The 20,802-nt window shown below is 33.3% G+C and overlaps 1 protein-coding gene across 1 annotated transcript in view; it reads left to right on the forward strand.

Moving 5' to 3' along the window:
* Positions 1-14,342, forward strand: part of Hcs (holocarboxylase synthetase-like protein) — a 31,739-nt gene extending 17,397 nt beyond the window's left edge. Inside the window, exons 10-15 of the mRNA XM_089640102.1 lie at positions 3,678-3,824; positions 3,907-4,032; positions 4,857-5,041; positions 5,477-5,577; positions 6,269-6,473; positions 12,335-14,342. Of these exons, the coding sequence (XP_089496228.1) occupies positions 3,678-3,824; positions 3,907-4,032; positions 4,857-5,041; positions 5,477-5,577; positions 6,269-6,473; positions 12,335-12,530 (960 nt within the window). The 3' untranslated portion in view covers positions 12,531-14,342. The remainder of the gene's footprint in view (positions 1-3,677; positions 3,825-3,906; positions 4,033-4,856; positions 5,042-5,476; positions 5,578-6,268; positions 6,474-12,334) is intronic.
* The last annotated feature ends 6,460 nt before the right edge of the window (positions 14,343-20,802 follow it).

A 20,802-nucleotide genomic window follows, 5' to 3' on the forward strand; every position in this document is an offset into this window, starting at 1 on the left:
TCTAGTTGTAAATCATCTTGAAATACATTCATAATTCATAAATAACTCAATAATATCGGCGTACTGCCAGAAGTCATTAACTAACAAAATTCTTCAAAATTTTCAGCTAACTTTAATCAAGTTAATATAATAACAAAGTCGATTTTTTAAAAATCTATTTTTACATTTAAACTGCTTTTATGTGAGAATTTAAATTTATTATTTTATTCATGTTAATAGAAGAAGAAAAAAACTCAGACAGTGACTTTTTGCAAAATCTGTCACAGTGACTGGTAATACATATTTTTTGTCTCGCAAGAATTCACCGAAATGTTTTTATGTACAATTTTTTGGCATATTTTATGTGCACAATATCTCACTTTCAAAAGTCATTAAAATATTTGGTAATTTTGTATTAAAGTTAAATGTGACGTTCGTTCATGTTCATAGATGGCCATAATTTAATTATATTGTTAAAAAATGCTTTCGCAATTTATGCTTTAAAATATTAAGATAAATTATTTGTTTGTGCCATTACATATAAAATATTAAGATAAATTATTTGTTTGTGCCATTACATATAAAATATTAAGATAAATTATTTGTTTGTGCCATTACATATAAAATATTAAGATAAATTATTTGTTTATGCCATTACATATGCCATATGATTAAAAATATATAGTGTTGCCCTTTTAAAAACTAATTAATAAATACAATATTCTATCGATGATTCAATCCAATGTTATATTTGTAAGCCTTTCTTGAAAGAATTGAGTTGTTTATACAGGCAAAAAAACCTATGTATTCATTCATATTCATATAGCAAATTAATAATAATGGTTGCAAACAAATAATTTGTCTTAATATTGTAAAGCATAGCTTGCAGAAGTTTATTTTATGTAATAAAATAATTAAATTAATGCCATCTATGAACGCATGTTACATTTAACCTTAACAATTATTATTATCATACACACTTAGGACGGGTTGTTTCGGAGAATTTGAACAATTCGTCAAATTTCAACGTTCATTACCGGGTTCTGTGAAAGTCCTATTTAAGTTATGTTATTATATCATTGTAGACTGGTTGCTTGACAGAACTGAAATAATAGAACTTGGAAAAATCTTCCACAGAACTTGAAAATTGACTTTGAAATTTGAAGAATTGTTCAAATTCTCCGAAACAACCCGTCCTTAGTGACTAACAAGTTGCTTAAATTAGCTATAAACAATGTTTTATTTGACATAATGACGATATTTAATGTAAAATAGGTAAATTGTGACTTCTAACTCAGCTTTGTCACTTAATGACTTCTGGCAGTAAACCGACGATATACTATTTCACGATTCATAAGTAATGAAATGACTAATTTGGGATAAAAGGACGACGATTGGGAATGGCGGAAGAGACGCTTCCTCTCCGGCCGCTTCCCCGCGTGACTCCCGTGCGCGGTAAGATGTCTCCCTTTATCAGATTATCAGGTGGACTTATCCTTTCTCTGAACCAACATTCATCAGCATCCCGCTTCCTGTTTTTATTTTGTTTCCATTGGATATACATAATACTTAGCAGTTTCGTTCCCGGCTGTTTGATGTGGTGCTTGTTTGATCAAATTTAATGTCTCGCTGAGTGTGCTTTTCTGAACATTGTTTTTTTTCAGAATCTACTACGCAATGAGAAACAAAGTTTTGAACGCAAAAAATAATGAATATACCTGCATTATAATACCGGGATTATATTCAATTTATGGCAATTGTCAATTTGTAATGTATTAGAAATCTAAAGTATGTTCTTTAGATTATGTTTTGAAGTCTCAGAGACCTAGAAAATTTCATTTTGTGTGTAGGTTCAGTAGGTGCCGATTAATTTGTATGCTTTTACTACTGCAAAAGCTTTAGTTAAGCATTTAGTGAAACTCGAGTTAAAAAAGTATGTGCTTACATTATATAATGAATACATTGTGTACGCAGTATTCTTTGAAGGTTAAAATCTATTATTCTGCACAGTGTTATTATTGTTACTATCTATAAATAAAATGTAGCTCTTCTGCCGAACCAGGTCTGTTGCTCCTGGATCAGATAAATTTGCGTGTTACAAATATGGCTGATTCAAGTCACAAGGTTTCTCAATTTTTTGGTTTCCCCACAATATTCTCAGAATCCCATCAGTAGTAAAGGCCGATAACGGATAAATCAGAACAGTGACACATCAGAGCACTTTTGAAAAGTCATGAAAAGTGACGAAAAAAACTAGGTAATAAAAGGGCAAAAAGGTAATAAAAAAAACATAGCGCTAAGCAAAAGGTTGTGATATTAATTTATTGGAAGCAGATATTATATTTATGCTGGCAAACAATTATTTAAGAACTAGACCTATTATGTATGTACAAATTAGGTACGAATCTTTTTGTCTGGGACTTCTGACTCGTGATTTTACATTGCATGCAATGTAAAATCACGAGTCAGAAAATGTAATGTAATGTTCATGTTATAGAAAAGCTGTATATTTGGGTAAAACATTATTGAAAGGCTGTATATTTCAGAGAACACATTATTGAAAGGCTGTATATTTCAGAGAACACATTATTGAAAGGCTGTATATTTCAGAGAACACATTATTGAAAGGCTGTATATTTCAGAGAACACATTATTGAAAGGCTGTATATTTCAGTGAACATATTAGCCGGCACCTGCTTTATCCGATCATAACTGAAACAAGATGGGATACTATCTTTGACAAAAATTACTATTTTTTGTGCTTGTCAAAAATTTACGAATAAACAAGTTGTTGGATGCCAAACGTTTCATATTTAATTTATTTAAGACGTGTTCTATGCTTTATAATGATATTTTATCAGTATTTATAATGCTTGAAGGATTATTTTATTTATTTCTTCACAATCACATTTTGTCTAAGCTTTATCGTTTTTGCTATCTTTACAATTTTTATACACTTTTTATGATACAGCACTAATTATTTCCATTTTATACGCTACTAGCGCAGACCCGTGAAATATCACAGAATATTATAATTATAGGATTTGTTAAGGTGAAAGTATTAAAAATATTTGCCCCGGGATCAATGTCTATCAACAAATATTTATTTTTATTTTTTCACAAATCAGAGATACAGAAATTTACCTTTCGGGTGAACACAACTTAACTGTCAAAAATTTATGTAGAATTATTATTCTTAAAATAAAATAATTTTGGTATTTTTACTATTATTATTATTATTATTTATCGCTTGGTTCCCACAGTCAGTTCCAATTTTGAAAGTTGAGAGTTGAACGTGCATAATAATTTTACGCATTTCGTAGGAATATTTCACTTCACACATGCACTGATGCACCGACAACCGAAATTAGTATGTTTGATAATGCTATTTTTTATGTAAAAATCTAGTGCACGTTTTTTTAATAGATTCCTTCTGCCTAGCATTTGTAACACATCGGGAATGCATTAAACAAAAAGTTGGCAAATCATTTATATTTCAATTATTGATCATTTAGCTATGTTTTTGCTAGTTTATAGATGTTTTATTGGTGATTATTGATTCGTCTGTTTAAAAAGATTTTATTCAACATGAGATATATCTTATATCTTAGGTGTATATTACTGACATATAATATGTGTACATATTATTTAAGTTGTTGTTTGAAGCGGTATTGGAAATATGTGATAATTATTTCCAGCGTAAACTGGAGGCTGCGAAGTCAGTGGCGGTGGGACGTTTGCAGCTTATCCAACCTAAAGAGAAAGTTCCCGCTGCATCCGCTACACTCTTACCTCTCTTACTTCACGCCTGTCCAGACAATTTTAACACATTAACATATTTTGAAGTGAGTTCACGTTATGTATTATATAAATGCACAACTAATGCTTTTTGGCAATGCTGACCCCATTTAAATGATTTTTTTTTAGGAACTGCGAACAAAAGACTTGGGAAGACTAGTAATTTACACGGAGATTGTGTCAAGTACCCAGGAAATTATGAATGAGCAGGCAAGAGCTCATGGCTTGGTTATCATCGCTGACCGGCAAACAAAGGTTTGCAAATATTTTTCTATACTCTTGTTTTAAGATCACGCCGTCTTTGTTTGAAATTTCAATATTAACTCCTCTGACATCTTGCGTGTATTTTCGCTTTGAGATAAAATACAAATAAATGGAATATTTCAAAATGTATCTGAAAACTAAACACTGTTTTTGAAAGTTGATGATATACGTTTTCATATTTTAATAAATAGAAATAAACATATTATTTTTGATGGATTCTAATTTTGAATGCAAACATAAAAAGTTTAAAAAATGGCTCACCTTGCGTTTTTCATATAAACGCAGAACTAAAAATACTGATAACAAAAAAAAGATGAAAAAAAACACACATTTTATTACATCAATGTATTATGAATTTTACTGTCACCTCATTTTTCTGTCATTTCATATAAAAATGATTAATAAAAAATTCACAAATTTTTCTTAAACTCTACCACCGTTGATTTTATAGAGGTGTACATTTTAATTTTTCTGTGGTTAACTTCTAGATTTGAATATCAAGCATGGTGTTTTCTCTTTCTAACACCGTTTATATCTTATTTCTCACCAAGACAAGTAAGGGAGACAACGATATCTACGAGACCATAATATAGGTTGCTCCCAAAAGCGAAAAAATTAGCCTGAGTGGTTTACTTCCCACAGGAGGTTCCGTAGTTTCTCCCAGGGCCTTTGTCATTTTGATGATGCTGTGTGGAGTCTTTTTAAGGAGAGCCGAGCTTTTGAGCACTATAATTAGTTGTATACAATGCATTCCTAGGGTTAAAGAGTGCCTACAATAATATATGTTCCGATAATAATGAATAGTTTGTGGGTAGGGTGTAGGCCGTGGGGGCACCACGTGGCTGAGCCCCCCAGGCTGCTTGATGTTCTCGCTGCAGCTGCACGGCTCCATGACAGACGGCGGCATCGCGGCCCGGGCCCCCCTACTGCAGCACCTCGTCACAGTGGCAGCCGTGCTGGCTGTTAGAGATCTACCCGGATATGAAGACATTGATCTCAGGTACACAGAGAAAGCTTGCAAAATCTTTTATTTTGCTGATATATTTTCCATCTCCAGCAAATAATCGAGTATTAATATTTGGCTAACACATTTAGGTCAGGCGCACTTGGGTGACTTTTGTCACTCAACAGTTTCAAAATTGATCGCAGGAACTAAGAAGTCACTTTGCTACGTGCGCACAACTCCATGTTCTGTAATGGATTTTGTAACAGTGACTAAACTATTGCTGTGTACACTAATACCTATGCCTGGATTGCATATGGAAAATTCCACTGTATCCATCAACTGCGTATTAACAGTTCACAAACACATGTTTATCTTATTTTTTAAATGTTTTACTGACAAGATTTTAAAAACTTAGTTTATTTAATAAATAAATACAGTTCATTATTGAAATTCCACTACATAGTTCAATCTTGTTTATTTTTCTTTCAGAATTAAATGGCCTAACGATATATATTTTGGCAGATCAGTTAAGCTTGGAGGCTTGATTCTTCATACACATGTCATTGGTGACCACATGGTTTTCAATATAGGTAAAAAAATGTTGATCTCCTGTTATTTAATATTACATTATATAATATATTCGCTCCGGTATTGACAGTTACTAGTAATCTCGCCTCTGACTGCCTCCGTGGTAGAGGGGTAAGGCTCTCGACTAGCAAGCTGGAGGTCGCGGATTCAAATCCCAACATGCTCATGTAAATTTTATTTGATTAATTTGTGTTATTTCACAAATTACTAATTTAAAATAATATATAGTACACTTGCGGCACATTCCAGATTGGAAGACACTCTCAGTATCGCTCTGGTGTAAGACCACCATTCAGAATTGAACTTTGCTTGAAATGGCTTTGGTCGTGTTTGGTGACCAGATCTAAATAGCCAGGTACTCCACACCTTCCTCTTCCCCATCTCCTTCCCTTCCCAACTACCTTCAGCCTCCAAACATACCCTTATTGAGGATGCCATAGTTTCACTGGCTCCTGACGGTTGGGAGCTGTTGGGGACTGGGAAATCTTGTGTGAAAAAAAAAATTACATAACTAAATCTGCAAACCTTTCTTAGAAAATTCTTTCATTAAAAATAGATTTAATTTGTCATAGAAAGGGGCATAAGTGTTGGAGTAAGGCGTAGCATAAATAAGGTTGTGAAATTCGGTTATAAATATATTTGCATGCTTAAAGTTTTTATTCCATTTTGTCTGAATTTTTATTCTTTCATTAGGTATTGGCATCAACTTGGATAACTCCAGTCCAACAAAATGCCTGAATGATCTCATAAAGGAGCACAACAAGCAGCTGCGTCCGCTGGAAAGAGAGATGCTTTTGGCCCTCATCTTAAACCGCCTCGAGTATTTGTACGAGCAGATAAAGGAAACCAATGATTTAAATGAATTCTTCGACCTGTATTACAAATATTGGCTTCACAAGTAAGTTATTGAATATTAAATTTATTTATGGTATTCAATAAAGCAGGAATATTGATAAGCTTGTTTGTCACTGAGGTGGTTCGTAGGCTCGGCTTGCAGTCGGATAAATTATCTTTACTATAAATCTTGCTGTTTATGGATTCTTTTAAAAAAAATTTTTTTACTTCGAACAAGTATTTTCACAATAAATTTTTTTAAATACATAACGTATAAAACATTTAAATTTATTATATTGTTACAAAAGTGCACAGCAATTAATTAATTAATTAATTAATTTCGGCAAAGAGGGAGATCAATGACTGTCTGGTGCAATTTGATGGGAGCACTCTCCCCAATAAAGACTCCATTGAAATGCTTGGAGTTACTATATCAGACCAGCTCAAGTATCGGGGATCCATAGAAGCCCGAGTAAATCAGGCCTCCAAAAAGTTGGGCGTCTTGTACAGGGCTAGGAGATTCTTCAACAGTGACCAGCTGCTGACCCTGTACAAGTCTCAAGTCCGCCCAACTATTGAATTTGGGAGCCACCTTTGGGCTGGTGCCCCAAAATACTTGATAAACCTGCTTGAGTCTGTGCAAAGGAGAGCGATCCGTCTGATTGACAATTCGTTGTTAACAGACCGATTGCCTTCTCTGATGCATAGACGCAATGTAGGCATGCTGTGTCTGTTCTACAGGTATTTCAATGGAGCTTGCTCCAAGGAGCTAGCAGCATTGATTCCTGATGCACCGGTGCACGTGCGCGAAACTCGACAGACACGAACTGAACACCCGTTCACGGTTGACGTTGGCTTCATGAGAACGGGCCGTTTTTATGACTCGTTTTTGTGTAAGTCGGCTCGTATGTGGAACGAGCTACCGGCATCTGTTTTTCCTCCCTCCTATAATCCGAGCCTCTTCAAGGCCCGCATTAACAAGTCCCTTCTAAAACTACTAAAAACTAAAAATAGTGAAACAATTAGACTAGACACGGGATATCCATTGAAAAATAACCCCAACACAATTTTGGTTTGGTTCACGTGCACATTTATGAAAAGGCCCACGCATTGTGTCGCAATGCGAAATGGGTACTGTTTATTGCGTTGTGTAGGAGAGAATGTAATATACCCACAAATTAGGTATCGTTGCTTAATCTGAGAAAGATTATTTTAATTACTGGTTGTTATTTTCTAGCTTTGATTAAGCACCATTTATATATTTCACGAAATTGGCACTACAAAAATAAACCGAATAGGCATTTCTCTGAAATCGTATGACATTACAGCTTAATATACGAAATAAATGTCAGTCCTACCCGATCGACAAAATTGTTGGCGCGGTTGACTCCAATCCTTGGGAAGGAAGGTACAATCATTATTTTTTCCGTAGATATGTAAAGTTGTGCCTATATTCGAAAAAAGGAGACAAACACAACAACAAAAAACACAATGTAAAAGCTCATTTAATGGGCATAAACAAATTGATATTATTACCATGTAACCCCCACCCTCCCTTGTCCCACCCCACCACACCCTCTCTGAAGCTCTGTCCTCGTCTAATATGATTTCTCTCGCTTTATTTTAATATTAAGCGCTTGTTATATGCCAGCGGATTTTCTCAAACTGTCAAAATCTCTTCATTTTTTTGTCGCTAGAGGGCGGTAGTTGTACATTAATGAACTTGTCAAAATACAACGTCAAATGTGCGTCATGATCATGTCCCGCATCATCACGTACGCAATTGGAAATCGGAAATATTAAGTAAAACAAACAGCTTAGTAAAAAGGTATGACTTATTTGCAGAACCTACTATTTTGGTAAAGCATTTACTTTGACATTTTTTATAAATGTTTATCATTCACTTGCTGTTGTTAAATCTAATTAGATTTGAACGGCTTTTGGCTTTACGAATCGCATTTCAGAAACATTTCCTATACAAAGAAAGGTTGTTTTGCACGGTATTCGGAAACTCGTGGTATAAACGGTATAACTTGTGAATGAATCTACCTTTCATTTAAAGTCAATTTTGGGTTATGATATTTTTTATTTGAGCTTTCGTTTTCGAGAAAATCGAAGGCGGATTTATTTGGTAGATTTATAAATTTTATATTTGATAGAATATCTATACATATTAATTGATATGACCTCGAAAAATAAAAGAAAGTTTTTTTTAATTTATATATTTGTTAAATTATTCAGTGTTAACTAAACAATAATCTGTTTTAACCATGGCAGTATCGTGCAAGGCATACTAGTACTGTATCAAAATATAACTAGCCGTTGGAAATAATAGTTATATTCATTTAACGACCAACGCTATTGAAAAAAATTACGTCAATGGGTTGAAATATAATACCTAAATACAAATATTATTCAACGAATCCACGATTCGACCTATTGTTTAAGATGTATTGACGCGTAATAAATATATGAAATGGTGAATCATTTAAATTTACTGAATTTAAAGTTACTGTTCTTTATACAAATAGAACGGCGACATATGCGCCTCACAATTTTTGCCGCATTTGGGTGTTTAAAATGTTACCTGGCTATTATATACTTAGAGGCCTTGTGTTTTCTCGGTAGGGAAAAAATTGTTTCCTAAAAAACCCTTATTATTTGGAACTTTACAACACAATACGTAGATAGAATATCTTTGATTTGACAAATTGTGAATGGTTACGTGTGTATACGCAGAAAGGTGATATAATCGTAAATTTACTTATAAAGTTTTTTTTGTCTGTTTAATCTAAAGATAAAAAAACGGTAATAAACTTGTTTACTCCTTATGTGAATACGCCTTACCATGTAAGGTCGGAATAGTGAAAAACTTGACATGTTATCACTTAAAATTGCCGATTTTACCAAACTAAAAATGATTTGGCGTGAGATGGTAATTTTTGGTTTGATTACCAAACGCGCTCACAACTGAGTCAGAGCGACAATGAATTCTCACACACACTTGCATAAAGGGCACGCAAATCAACATCGTGACGTTCGTGCTAACCGTTAGGAAAAGGTACGCACAACGCACATTGAATATTGCATTTTATTCGTTTCAAAGAATATGACAGTTCAAAAAATACAATGCGACAAATTTACGTGAAAAAAGAGTATTTGTGAGTACTTAGCGTTTTTGTAGCTTCCTAAAATTATTGCAATGCTTCAAGTGAGTCGGTATTCTACTTTTAGACCCAGAAATGAAACATTTTGATGGCATTTTAGAAATATATACGCCGTAAAACAAGGAGCGTATAGTCCCACTACCGCTCTCGGGGGCTTCTCACCCGTAATAAGTAAAACAGTGTAAATGTGTTGAAAATTTGGTGCAAGATGAAGTATTTATTTAATTGTTAACATCCACAGATATCATAACGATAATAAGAGGCCGTACTTCTACAGATGTGTGTATTATATACATATTTTAAATTAAAAATATAGTGTAAAGCCGTTATTAACGCGATAATCATACATCCAAGTTTTAAAAGTGGGTTGTATGGTGTATCAATGTTTTAATTTTTTATAGTCGAATGCCTACAACAACTACAAAAAAAAATAGGCAGACTGAAAAATAATAGTCCATTAATTGGTATTAAAAAATATGAAGTCTGAGAATGACATACGAAAGGTAGTATTAAGCCGTTTTAGGGAGCCGTTTTCCAGCAAATCACCATTATGCCCTATAACCCACTCTTAATGTTTGTACCTAGACTAGTTTTTTTATAATGCTGTTTTATAAACCTAACAAAGTGGTTAAAAACAAAATAAATTTTCATTTGATTAAAGTGTCAAGCCACAAAGTAAACGCTTTCTTTGATAATTTATATAAATAATTTTGTAAATTCATAAAACTTCTGCTCAATAGTAAATATGTGTACGTTTCCCGTTTTGGTTCAATATGTAGTGTACAGAATCCAAAACTAAAAATGTGAAAATAAAAATCATTTTGTGTTATTTATTAGTCCTTTACCTGATTCAGAACTGGTTTAGCAAAAAAATGTCGGTTTGGTGACGGCTTTGTATTCAAATTACAACAACACCTCGGTAACAAAATGTTTCACTTACGAGTTTGAACGCTTGTACAAGGAGTTTAAATAGAGTTGGGTTGTTAAGTTCTTCTCCATATTTGTGACATACGCTATGTGGTGTCATTTTTAAAATGAATTTAACTAAACAGGGCTAATCTAGTATAATACATCAATGGAACTAGCTCTCAAGTTTGGTGTAAGAGTAAAAAGTAATATCGTAGAGTGTATGATAAAATAGATTGTGGTAACATTATAAAATATAAATATGGTTCAAAATTACGTTACTGCATTTTGTTAATGTATTACGAGTGTTCAGTTTTATAAAAATAATTTTACTTTTTTTTTAATAATACCAAATATGTTATTTTTTTTAATTCTTCGGGAAGACTATTCATATATTTTATTCCTTTGTAAATATAATTATTGTAAAATGGTACATTGTACATTAAAATGGTAAAATAAAAGATTATTTTACTTTAAACTATAAAATATATATGAACGGTGTCCAGAAACTCGTAGTGCAAATGGGTGAATCTATATCACATGGAAAACACAAAATAAAACTTTTTTCCATATTAGCATTTTAATTTGTGAATTAAGACAAAAATATGGTCACATGGTTTGCCTCCAATTCATCAAGATGATACCCAGATTTCATGTTAGGTTAAGTCTATTAATTTAGATATCTATGGTTTTCTACATAAGAATTTTTTCCGGTCACTTTGAAAACCTGTATATTGGTTGTTTTAGGCTGGCCGCATACATAATTTTCCGTATTCGATTTCCGAATTCGTTTTCCGTATTCGGAATTCCGTGAGACTAGCGCAAACGTTCGTTTTTCTTCATTCGGAATGTATAAACGTCAGTACCAGTGTTGCCAACAAGGGCGATATATCGCCATTTAGGCTACTCAGAGCGAGAATCGGCGCCGAAAAAATCTAAAAGGCGACTGGTCGCCAATTAAGCTACTTCAAAAACATCAATTTTAAACATGTCCCGAAATTCTCTAGCCACCCCCCCCCCATGAAATTTATTTTTCTGGGGACAAATTTTATATTTTCTTGAAATTCTCTAGCCACCCTCCCCATGAATTTTTTTTATTTTCTGGGGACAAATTTTATTTTTTTGAAATTCTATTCTAAGGACGGGTTGTTTCGGAGAATCTGAACAATTCATCAAATTTCAACGTTCATTTTCAAGTTCTGTGAAAGATTTTTTCAAGTTCTTTTTTTTTTTTTTTTTTTCAGTTTTTATTTCAGTTTTGTCAACCAACTAGCCTACAATGATATAAAAACAGAACTTGAATAAGTCTTTCACAGAACCCGAAAATGAACGTTGAAATTTGATGAATTGTTCAAATTCTCCGAAACAACCCGTCCTTATTCTATTCTATTTTTATTTTCACGTAAAAACATCAATTTTAAACATGTCCCACCTAACAGCAAATTCGGCTACTTTACGCTACCTTATGTATGAGAAACGGCGATATTAGGTCAAGATCCGTTGGCAACACTGAATTACGAACGGAAATTTCCGTACGTTTGCGTCGGCACAAACAAACTGTATGCAATAGCTGCGTTCCACATGACGTCATTAGGTTTTTTCCATTCGGTTTCTCCGAACGCGCCGGCTCGCATTCGGAACGTGCGTAAGGAATTTGTTCCGTTCGGAACTAAAACGAACGTGTGCGGCAGTTAATGTATTTTCTACTGATTCCGTGCATTCGGATGTCCGAATACGGAAAACGAATTCGGAAATCGAATACGAAAAACTTATGTATGCGGCCAGCCTTAGAGAGTTTTTAGATTTGCTTATTTTACGTGTATGAGAGAAATTGTGTGTTTGTTTATTTCAGTGATGAAGAAGTCAGTGTAATTGTGGAAGGCGCCGAAGACACTGAGCCCATCAAGTGTCGGATCCTCGGCCTGGACGAATACGGATACCTCCGGGCCGCGGGGCCCAGCGGGGACATCTCCCTCCGGCCAGACGGTAACACCTTCGACATGATGAGAGGGCTGATCGCACCCAAACCCAACCAAAATACCGACTGAAGTGTGCTTCCGTGGCTATACAGGACACTGAAGAAAAGTGAAGAAAAATAACAAACAGACCTAACCTAACCTCTCAGTATCGCCCTGGTGAAAGACCACCATTCAGAATATAAATGTTGCTTGAAATGACTTTAGCAGTGTTTGGTGACCAGATCTGAATAGCCAAGTACGTCCACACCTCCCTCTTCCTCATATCTTTCTCCTCTCAACTGCCTTCAGCTGCACAACATATTAGCAGTTGGGACTCTTATGTGGTATTCACATAAAAATAAAATCTAACCTATTCTATTTTTTCACTGTTCTGTTTTATATGGTTGCTGTTACTGTGAAATGTTAATTGGTATTTATTATTGTTATTTGTAACAATATTTTTTTGTGTTGTGATGTCTGTTTTTACTGTGAGTGATCTAATCACCAAAGAATACGAACAATCTAGGTTTACTATGCGATGGATGAATTTATCTAATAATATAATGGATTTATACTAGGCATTAATTCATCTATTAACATTGGTTTACTATGCGATGGATGAATTTATCTAATTTGACAGGTTTACTATGCGATGGATGAATTCATCTAATTTGACAGGTTTATTATGTGATGGATGAATTACCTAATTTGACAGGTTACTGGGTGATGGATGAATTAATTTAATTTGATAGTTTTACTATGTGATGGATGAATTCTTGCAAGTAAAAGTACCTACCCAAGGTTTAAGGGTAAAAATGCCTTTTGTAGGTAATGAATAGATATCAATATAAAGTGCTGGTTCGGAAAGGTGTAATCTGTGAATTTTTGTGATGTTCAGTGTTAAGTGAAAGGAAAAGAAAGGAATATTATTGTTGTTTGTAGATAGATACCTCTTATTATAATTAGTATGCAAGTGTCGATATTTTAGGATAATAAAGTTAGGATATAATTATTTATTGTTGTGTGCAGAGTTAGTTCAACATGATATTCATTTGCATTTGTATGTACAAGGCACTAATTTAATATTTATTTCTTATATTGAAGCAAATTAAAGCAGTTTTGTGTTATTTCTGTTTGACTTAATCAATTTCAATATATAAATACCATAGGAACCCAAGTTGCTGAGAACTGCGTGAATGCACAAAATATCTTTCTAGACTTCTGTGATACCTACATACATTTCCTTGGGAGAAAAAGTCTGAAAACTGCTTCTTGTCCTTTAAAACTATCAAAACCTTTTCCCATTTCATTCACCATGCATTTTATAAAATTTATTTTTTGATTAAAGTACTCTCTCAGTAATCCGACAACTACTATAATCCGCCGTTATTTTTTTGTACTAGTCTCAGCTAGAGATCGTACATGACATCATTGTTCTCCAATCTTCTGTCTTTTTCGATTTCGTATGAGACGTGTGAGAAGGAAGAGAAGAAGAATATGTAGAAGCTATCGCTGGGACTAGTATAGTCGAAAGCATGTAATCAAGCTCTGTAATTTGCTGGTATTTATGTCAAATTTAGTGCCAAGCTTTGTACGCCAACGTGACGGGTTAGTTTATCTTACTCTTACCCACTCAGTTAGTGTACCACCATGTAGTTTGTTCTCGCTGACCTTTTTATTTTTACCAGTTATCAGAGTTAATATTATTAATTGTGGTTTTAGGAAATTTCGGTTAGTCCTTTGTGTATTCTAGCAACTGTCGGATGTATTTCTGTTCGTTTCGTTCTGCTTCTACATGAAGCCCCGGTAGCGGTCTTTGTTTGTTTTTATGACTACTTACCTGTTTTCATTTTTAGTAAGTATGCACTATAATCCGCCGCTTTCACTAAATGGATACTACACTTGCCCGGTTTTTCCCGGTCAGTGAGAGAGGATCGTACTTTATTTATTAACATTATTTATTTTATGATGTGATATTTATGAATATTTAATTATTGTAACCTATGCTTTGCTGTTTATGTATTTATTTCAAATAATATATATATTTTATTACATGTTACTTTTAATGTAATTCTTTTATGATAAGTAAAATTACAATCACAGTTTTTTTTTACTCACTAATATTTTTATGTTACTGTAAATATCAGAATATTTTTTACCCTACTTTATTTTTTTAATCTACCACCATATTAATAATACATTTGTATTCTGACATTTTTATATATTTAAATTTTTTACATCTATGAATACGTGTCTCAGCAGACATTAATATTTAATTTATAATTTTGAAAATTTTGCAGCATAAATATGTTAATAGAATTTTGGTGGTCATGTATTTTAATGCAAATATTTATTTTACACATAAAATTTAACCTAAAATACTAGTTGTAATAAGTGACAAAGATTATTATTATTATACTGAAATAAATAATTATTGTTCTGGGTAATATATAAGTTTAAATGTGATAGGATCAAGTAATGTATGGTAAAGTTATGAATGCATTCACAAATAATAATGATAGAACTTACTGTTTCTGTATAAAGTATGCTTTAAAACTAGTCAATTTGTAATCTTAGATTTACAAAACTGTTATTAATGTTCATTGACTTCATACATTATAGTCCATTTACTCCTGCACTTCAGGTATATAAATATGTTATCGTGTTTTGAAACAAAAGTGTGTACCACTATGGCCTGGTATATCAGTTGATTTAAAGCTTGGCTTGGTTGGAATGTCGAGCTTAGCGTGGCTTGGAACATAATCCGTACATAGGTTGGAAGCCTAGATATCAGCAATATTACACATATTGTCTATGATTTTATTGGAGGACTTTTCTTTATTTTTTTATATAAAACGAAATTTCTTTATATTAGAGATGGGCGAAGCGGCTCAGTTGAGGGAGCCGGTTCACTAGGTCCCGTTCACTTGAAAGATCCGCTTCAGTGAACCGACTCGACTGAACCGGTACGCGAACGAGCCCCTCTGGACGTCTTTCAATGATATAGGTTACGTCGCAATTACTGCACATTTTATCAATAGCAATACCAAGATGTCATCAAATCTACTGGGATGCATATGTTTTAGCCAAAAGCATACCGCTGAAAATTTGTGCAGACTTTTAAAACACTGGAATTTGGAAAACAAAGTCGTCGCAATTGTAATTGACAATGTTGCAAACATTGTAGCCGGAATTCATCTCGGTAGATGGCGTCACTAGTCATGTTTTGCGTATACATAATTTGGCTGTACAGACTAGCTTAAAAGAAATAAAACCTATTCTGGACAAAGTAAAATCTGTGGTAGAATTTTTTAAAAGAAGTTCATATGCCCTAGCACGATTCAATGCTGTGCAAGAACAAATGGGCTTACCGATTTTAAAATTAAAGCAAGATGTAATAACTCGGTGGAATTCGACGTATGAAATGCTTTTACGTATAAATAAAAGAAAACATGCTGTAGTATCGACACTGGCAATAATTCATTGCGACCTAAATAGTATTTCACCTCTTGAATGGGACGTTATCGTCAAATCCATTGAGATTTTAGAAATTTTTAATGTCGTTACGGAAGAAATGAGCTCAGAAAAATCAACATCAATGTCGAAAGTTTTAATATGTGTTAGTGCGATGAAGAATCACGTAGCAAAATTTGTAAATCAAGCAACGTCAGAACCAACAGAATTTTCAAAAATGGCTGCAATCATGAAATCACAACTAGACAAACGATTCAAAGATGTAGAAACAAACGAGTTATTGGCGCAAGCTACCATCTTGGACCCACGTTTCAAAAAAGAGCATTTTCTGACCAACGTAAATTTGAAATAGCACACAGGAGACTACAGCAAAAAGCTTGTGAAGATGAATTTAATTTACCTGTTTGCATGAAACTACCAGGATCAGATGCAATAGCAGGTCCTTCAAGTGCTATAGTTGCACCGGCATCATTAATTATTTTATGGGGAGATTTTGATGCCCTAGTAAAAAATACAAGGGCTTCACATAATTCTACTGCTGCCGGCATTATAGAATTGGACTAATACATATCTGAACCACTCATCAATCGCCACGAGGACCCTCTTTTATGGTGGCACCAAAGAAAAGCTATTTACCCCCGGCTTTATGCAATCGTTAAAAAAAGACTATGTATAACAGCAACCCCGGTGCCCTGTGAAAGGATATTTTCGAAAGCAGGTCAAACTCTCACCCAAAAAAGGTCCAGAATGACATCGTCAAAATTGTCAGATGTGTTATTTTTAAATAACAATCTATATCAATACTATAGAAAAAGTTTCTTTAAATTAAGTTTAAAAAATCAATTGGTGAATCGTATTAAAATATAGAACAGTAAAAATAAACTTAAATCTATTTTAAATTAATTGTGTCCTAAATAAGTGTAATAATAATATAAAAATTGTGTTGTGAAACGAAATACTTCGGTGTGAGAATAATAGTTAAACGTCGTTCATGTAAGTACTCAATACCAACATTACTTTTTTTACGATTATTTAGATATCAATGAAAATAAACTATGAACATAATATAACTCGTCCTTGTTTCTGTTAAAATAAACTAAATAAGTTCCGACACAACAACTAAAATGTTATGCAAGCGGGAATACCAATATTATTATGTCGTATCTATGATCAATCCGGTCAGTACGTCAGTAGTGTCCCGCGAGCCGTGAGATCCGTTGATCTTTGTTCGCAAACGAGTGAGTCGGGTCTGGCGGGTCACCAGCTCACCGTTCGCGTACAGTGAACCGGCTTACCGTTCACGAACGGGTGAGTCACTACTGATCCGCGAACGAGTGAGCGGCTGATTTGGGAACCGGATCTTTCGGATCCTTGTAAAGATCCGGTTCACTGAGCCGACTCGTTCGCAAACGACTCATTTCTACTGTATATGTGAGTGGTATATCTGTGCTCTAATGTCAAATGTTTTAGGCAGGTTAATTTAAGAGTTGATTTTTTGATTAAGTTCCCCACTTCAATCAGCATGGTGCTCAATCAACTATTTATGAAATTATTACGAACAAACTGCTGAAAACAATTTTCTGACCTTGAAAAATACTTCTTATAATACTTTAACAGACTATTTGTGTATTTTAAAAATAACATCAACATCCCTCATCGCTCTATGAATGATAAAATCAGACAATTTGCATAAATTTCAATTAGGTGGAAGTACGTAATTAATCACATACTTGTCATTTATGACATTTGTTACTGCTAGCGCCTCTGCATCTAAAATAGGAACTATTCTGCAGCTTACCAAGGCTTAAGCTGCCGATTTAGCCCGTTTAAATTTGAGTGGGGGATGTGGCACATAGCGAGGATACTTCCAACTGATATACCGGGCGTTTGTGATTATGTTTCTTTGAGAAATTATATTTAGTATTCAAGAAAACACAGTTTACATAATAATGTGCTGTTTCCTTGGCTAATATTTACTAACAGGAAGAAACAATTTGTTTTTATAGAAATTAATTTGAGAATTTCATTGTTACCAACTTATTATAGGTACTAGTGCCAAGATATAGAGCCAAAATATCCACCTAGTTTTTATAGGCGCTGCATTTGTATATTTTACATTATTTTCTTTTTTTCCATGCAACTATAAACATTATTTTAGTCAATATTTTTAAGCAAAGCGTCCAGTGATGGTGTTCAATTTAATATTTGTATTATTGTAATCAGTGTATCACCCATATTTATTAGTCACTTAATTCGTTCAGTAAATAACAAAAATTATTAAAATAATTTTTGTAATAAATGGTATGTTTATGTTACGAGTTGGGTTTTAAGTTTTGCTCTGAATTCTGTTAAACTTTTTCATTCACTTACCATTTTTCCATTGTGTCTTTGATAAATGTTACTCTAAAATATGTGTATAGAAATTTACTACATTTAAAATTTCAAATCACTCACTTTGTTCTGTGTTTCACAAGGCTTTCACACTGTTATTCACTGTGATTTTAAGATGTCTCATCGGCTTAACTACTATAACAAATGAGAATAGTGTTTTGTGTATATACAAGAGAAATTATATAAAGTAGGGGATGAGCAAGCTTCGAAAGAGAAAATATGTTATCAGATGCTAATATAACTGACAGTGATAAGGAACTCCAGAAACTTAAAAAAAAAAAATGAACTAACCAGCCTTTTTTGTGATTCTCTTAGTTAAAACAATCAAAATCTGGCGAGATAAGCGTAATGTCATACATAACATAGTCTTGTCACTTAACAATAAGGTCATTTTCACAGGGGTCCGTACGAAATTGACAAATCCCAAAATAAGTAATTACTTAGCAAGAATTTAATAGAAACATGAATACTAGTTTTGAAAAATAGTTTGTGGTGACCTATGTGCGAGTCCACGGAGCGAACATCACCCAAAATTGCTAGCATTCTTAATGCACGCGGACAACTGACCCATGAGCGAGTCATCTTGTTCTGTCGCCCACCAACCAATCACAGGGTGTTCAAATCTCTTATAGTTTTGATTGTTTTATAAAAATGTTGCAGTCAAAATAGGTTTTAAATTAGAACGCGTTTTCTCTAGTTAAAACTAGTTTATGTGAAAAGCAGTCACTTTGTGGTTTGACATATTATTAAATAAAAATAAAATAAATTATCGAAGGAAGCAAACACTTTGTGGCTTGACATTATTACACAAATGAAAGAATATATATAGAAAGAATATAAGAATATACATTTATATACTTTCTCTTTCTGTATTGTTTACTTAATAATCTTCCTCTGTATTATATTTTAGTTTATATTTGTACTGTCCTGATGAAGGTTGAGTTCAACCGAAACCGGTCGACGTATATAAATGTAATAAAGTGGTTTAAAACAAAGATATTCTTTCATTTGTGTAAAAATAAAATACTTACTATCTTAGCATATCTAACATTCTTCAGGGTTGATGAGCTGATCAGTTAAATTTCGAACCCTGAAGAAGCTTCTACGAAGCGAAACCGGTTGGTATTAATAAAATTTACAACAATTCGTTGTTTTTAAACAAAGTATTTTTTTTTATAGTTTAAACTAGCATAATCTAGTTTTAACTATAGTATAATCTAGTTTTATCTAGTAAGAATGGGTTCTAACTAAAAGCAAGTATTCACTGAAATATATATGATGATTTAATTCTACGTTTGATTATACATATATAAAACTTATGTACATATTCAGAATTATTCGTTGTTCTATATTTTTTTTATGCCACAATTTTTCGCCGGAGTTCCTTATTGTGTGTGGTGTGCTGAAGTAACAGTGTCAGAATGAAGATTTTTAGAAGTCTATCCACTCTACCTTCCCTTGTGTGTGTCTTGGTGTGAGGTTGTGTAGGTTAATGTAAATACATATGTACTCAATGTTTATGATCAAAACTTAAAATGTTAATTATGTTCCACCATCTCTTGATAAGTGTTTATCGTATGTTGTCCATTCCATGTTATCTATTTATTATTTTGTCTTTCTTCCTATTGAGAAAATTAAATTGTTAAATGTATATTGATGGAAAATATATTCACTTCATTTGTTGAAAAATATAAATCAAAATACTGTTATTATTTTCACCTCTACACGCAAGTGTAAAAAACATATGAAACCAATAGACCTGCTCCTAAAGGAAAAGGAAACAAACCAAGTTTTGCTGAGTGGGGAGATGGTGTGAACTTCTCCCCTTAAGTGATTGTCAATCAATTCTGACAGTATACAGGCAACTCGCATTGTATCTAGTCTTGAAAATAAAATCTGCTTAAATGTCAAATTAATTGTTGTTTTTAAAATGGTATGCTAATTGCTGGCTGCATAAAATCCTTAACTTTAAATACCAAATCGATTAAACAAAAGTTTAAGTTGTCTTGTTACTCACCCAAAGTAGACGAAAACGTAAAAGATGAGTGAGTATTGACGGTCCTGTCAGAAACAAACATTAAGGTCTTGCGCAAAAAAGTTCCACAATGGATTTCACTGCAAACTGTTACCTTACTTTAGCAAACTTTGTTTTCTGCGCAAGGTCTCATTATTTCAATGTTGACTCTTTGGCATAAATCAACTTGCTCTTCGGCGGTCAACATATGACTTGTGTCGTAGTTTATTCAAGGCATTCTAGAACCCTCCCGGTGCCAAAAAGATGGTCACGTGGTTTGCCTACAGCTCGTTGAAATGAAACCCAGATTTAGCATTAAGATAAGTCTATCTCAAATTAAAACAAAACAAATCATCTAACATTTTCCTTTATTTATATCCAAGTATTTCGAAACATTCATTTCACACATAAAAACAATGGAAATATAATAAAAAAATATAAATCCGCAACATACTCAAAATATATTGGGTAATCAATACTTAA

The sequence above is a fragment of the Hesperophylax consimilis genome, chromosome 15 (genome assembly GCF_061612785.1).
Source record: "Hesperophylax consimilis isolate HC1 chromosome 15, BYU_Hcon_1.0, whole genome shotgun sequence".
NCBI lineage: Eukaryota > Metazoa > Arthropoda > Insecta > Trichoptera > Limnephilidae > Hesperophylax > Hesperophylax consimilis.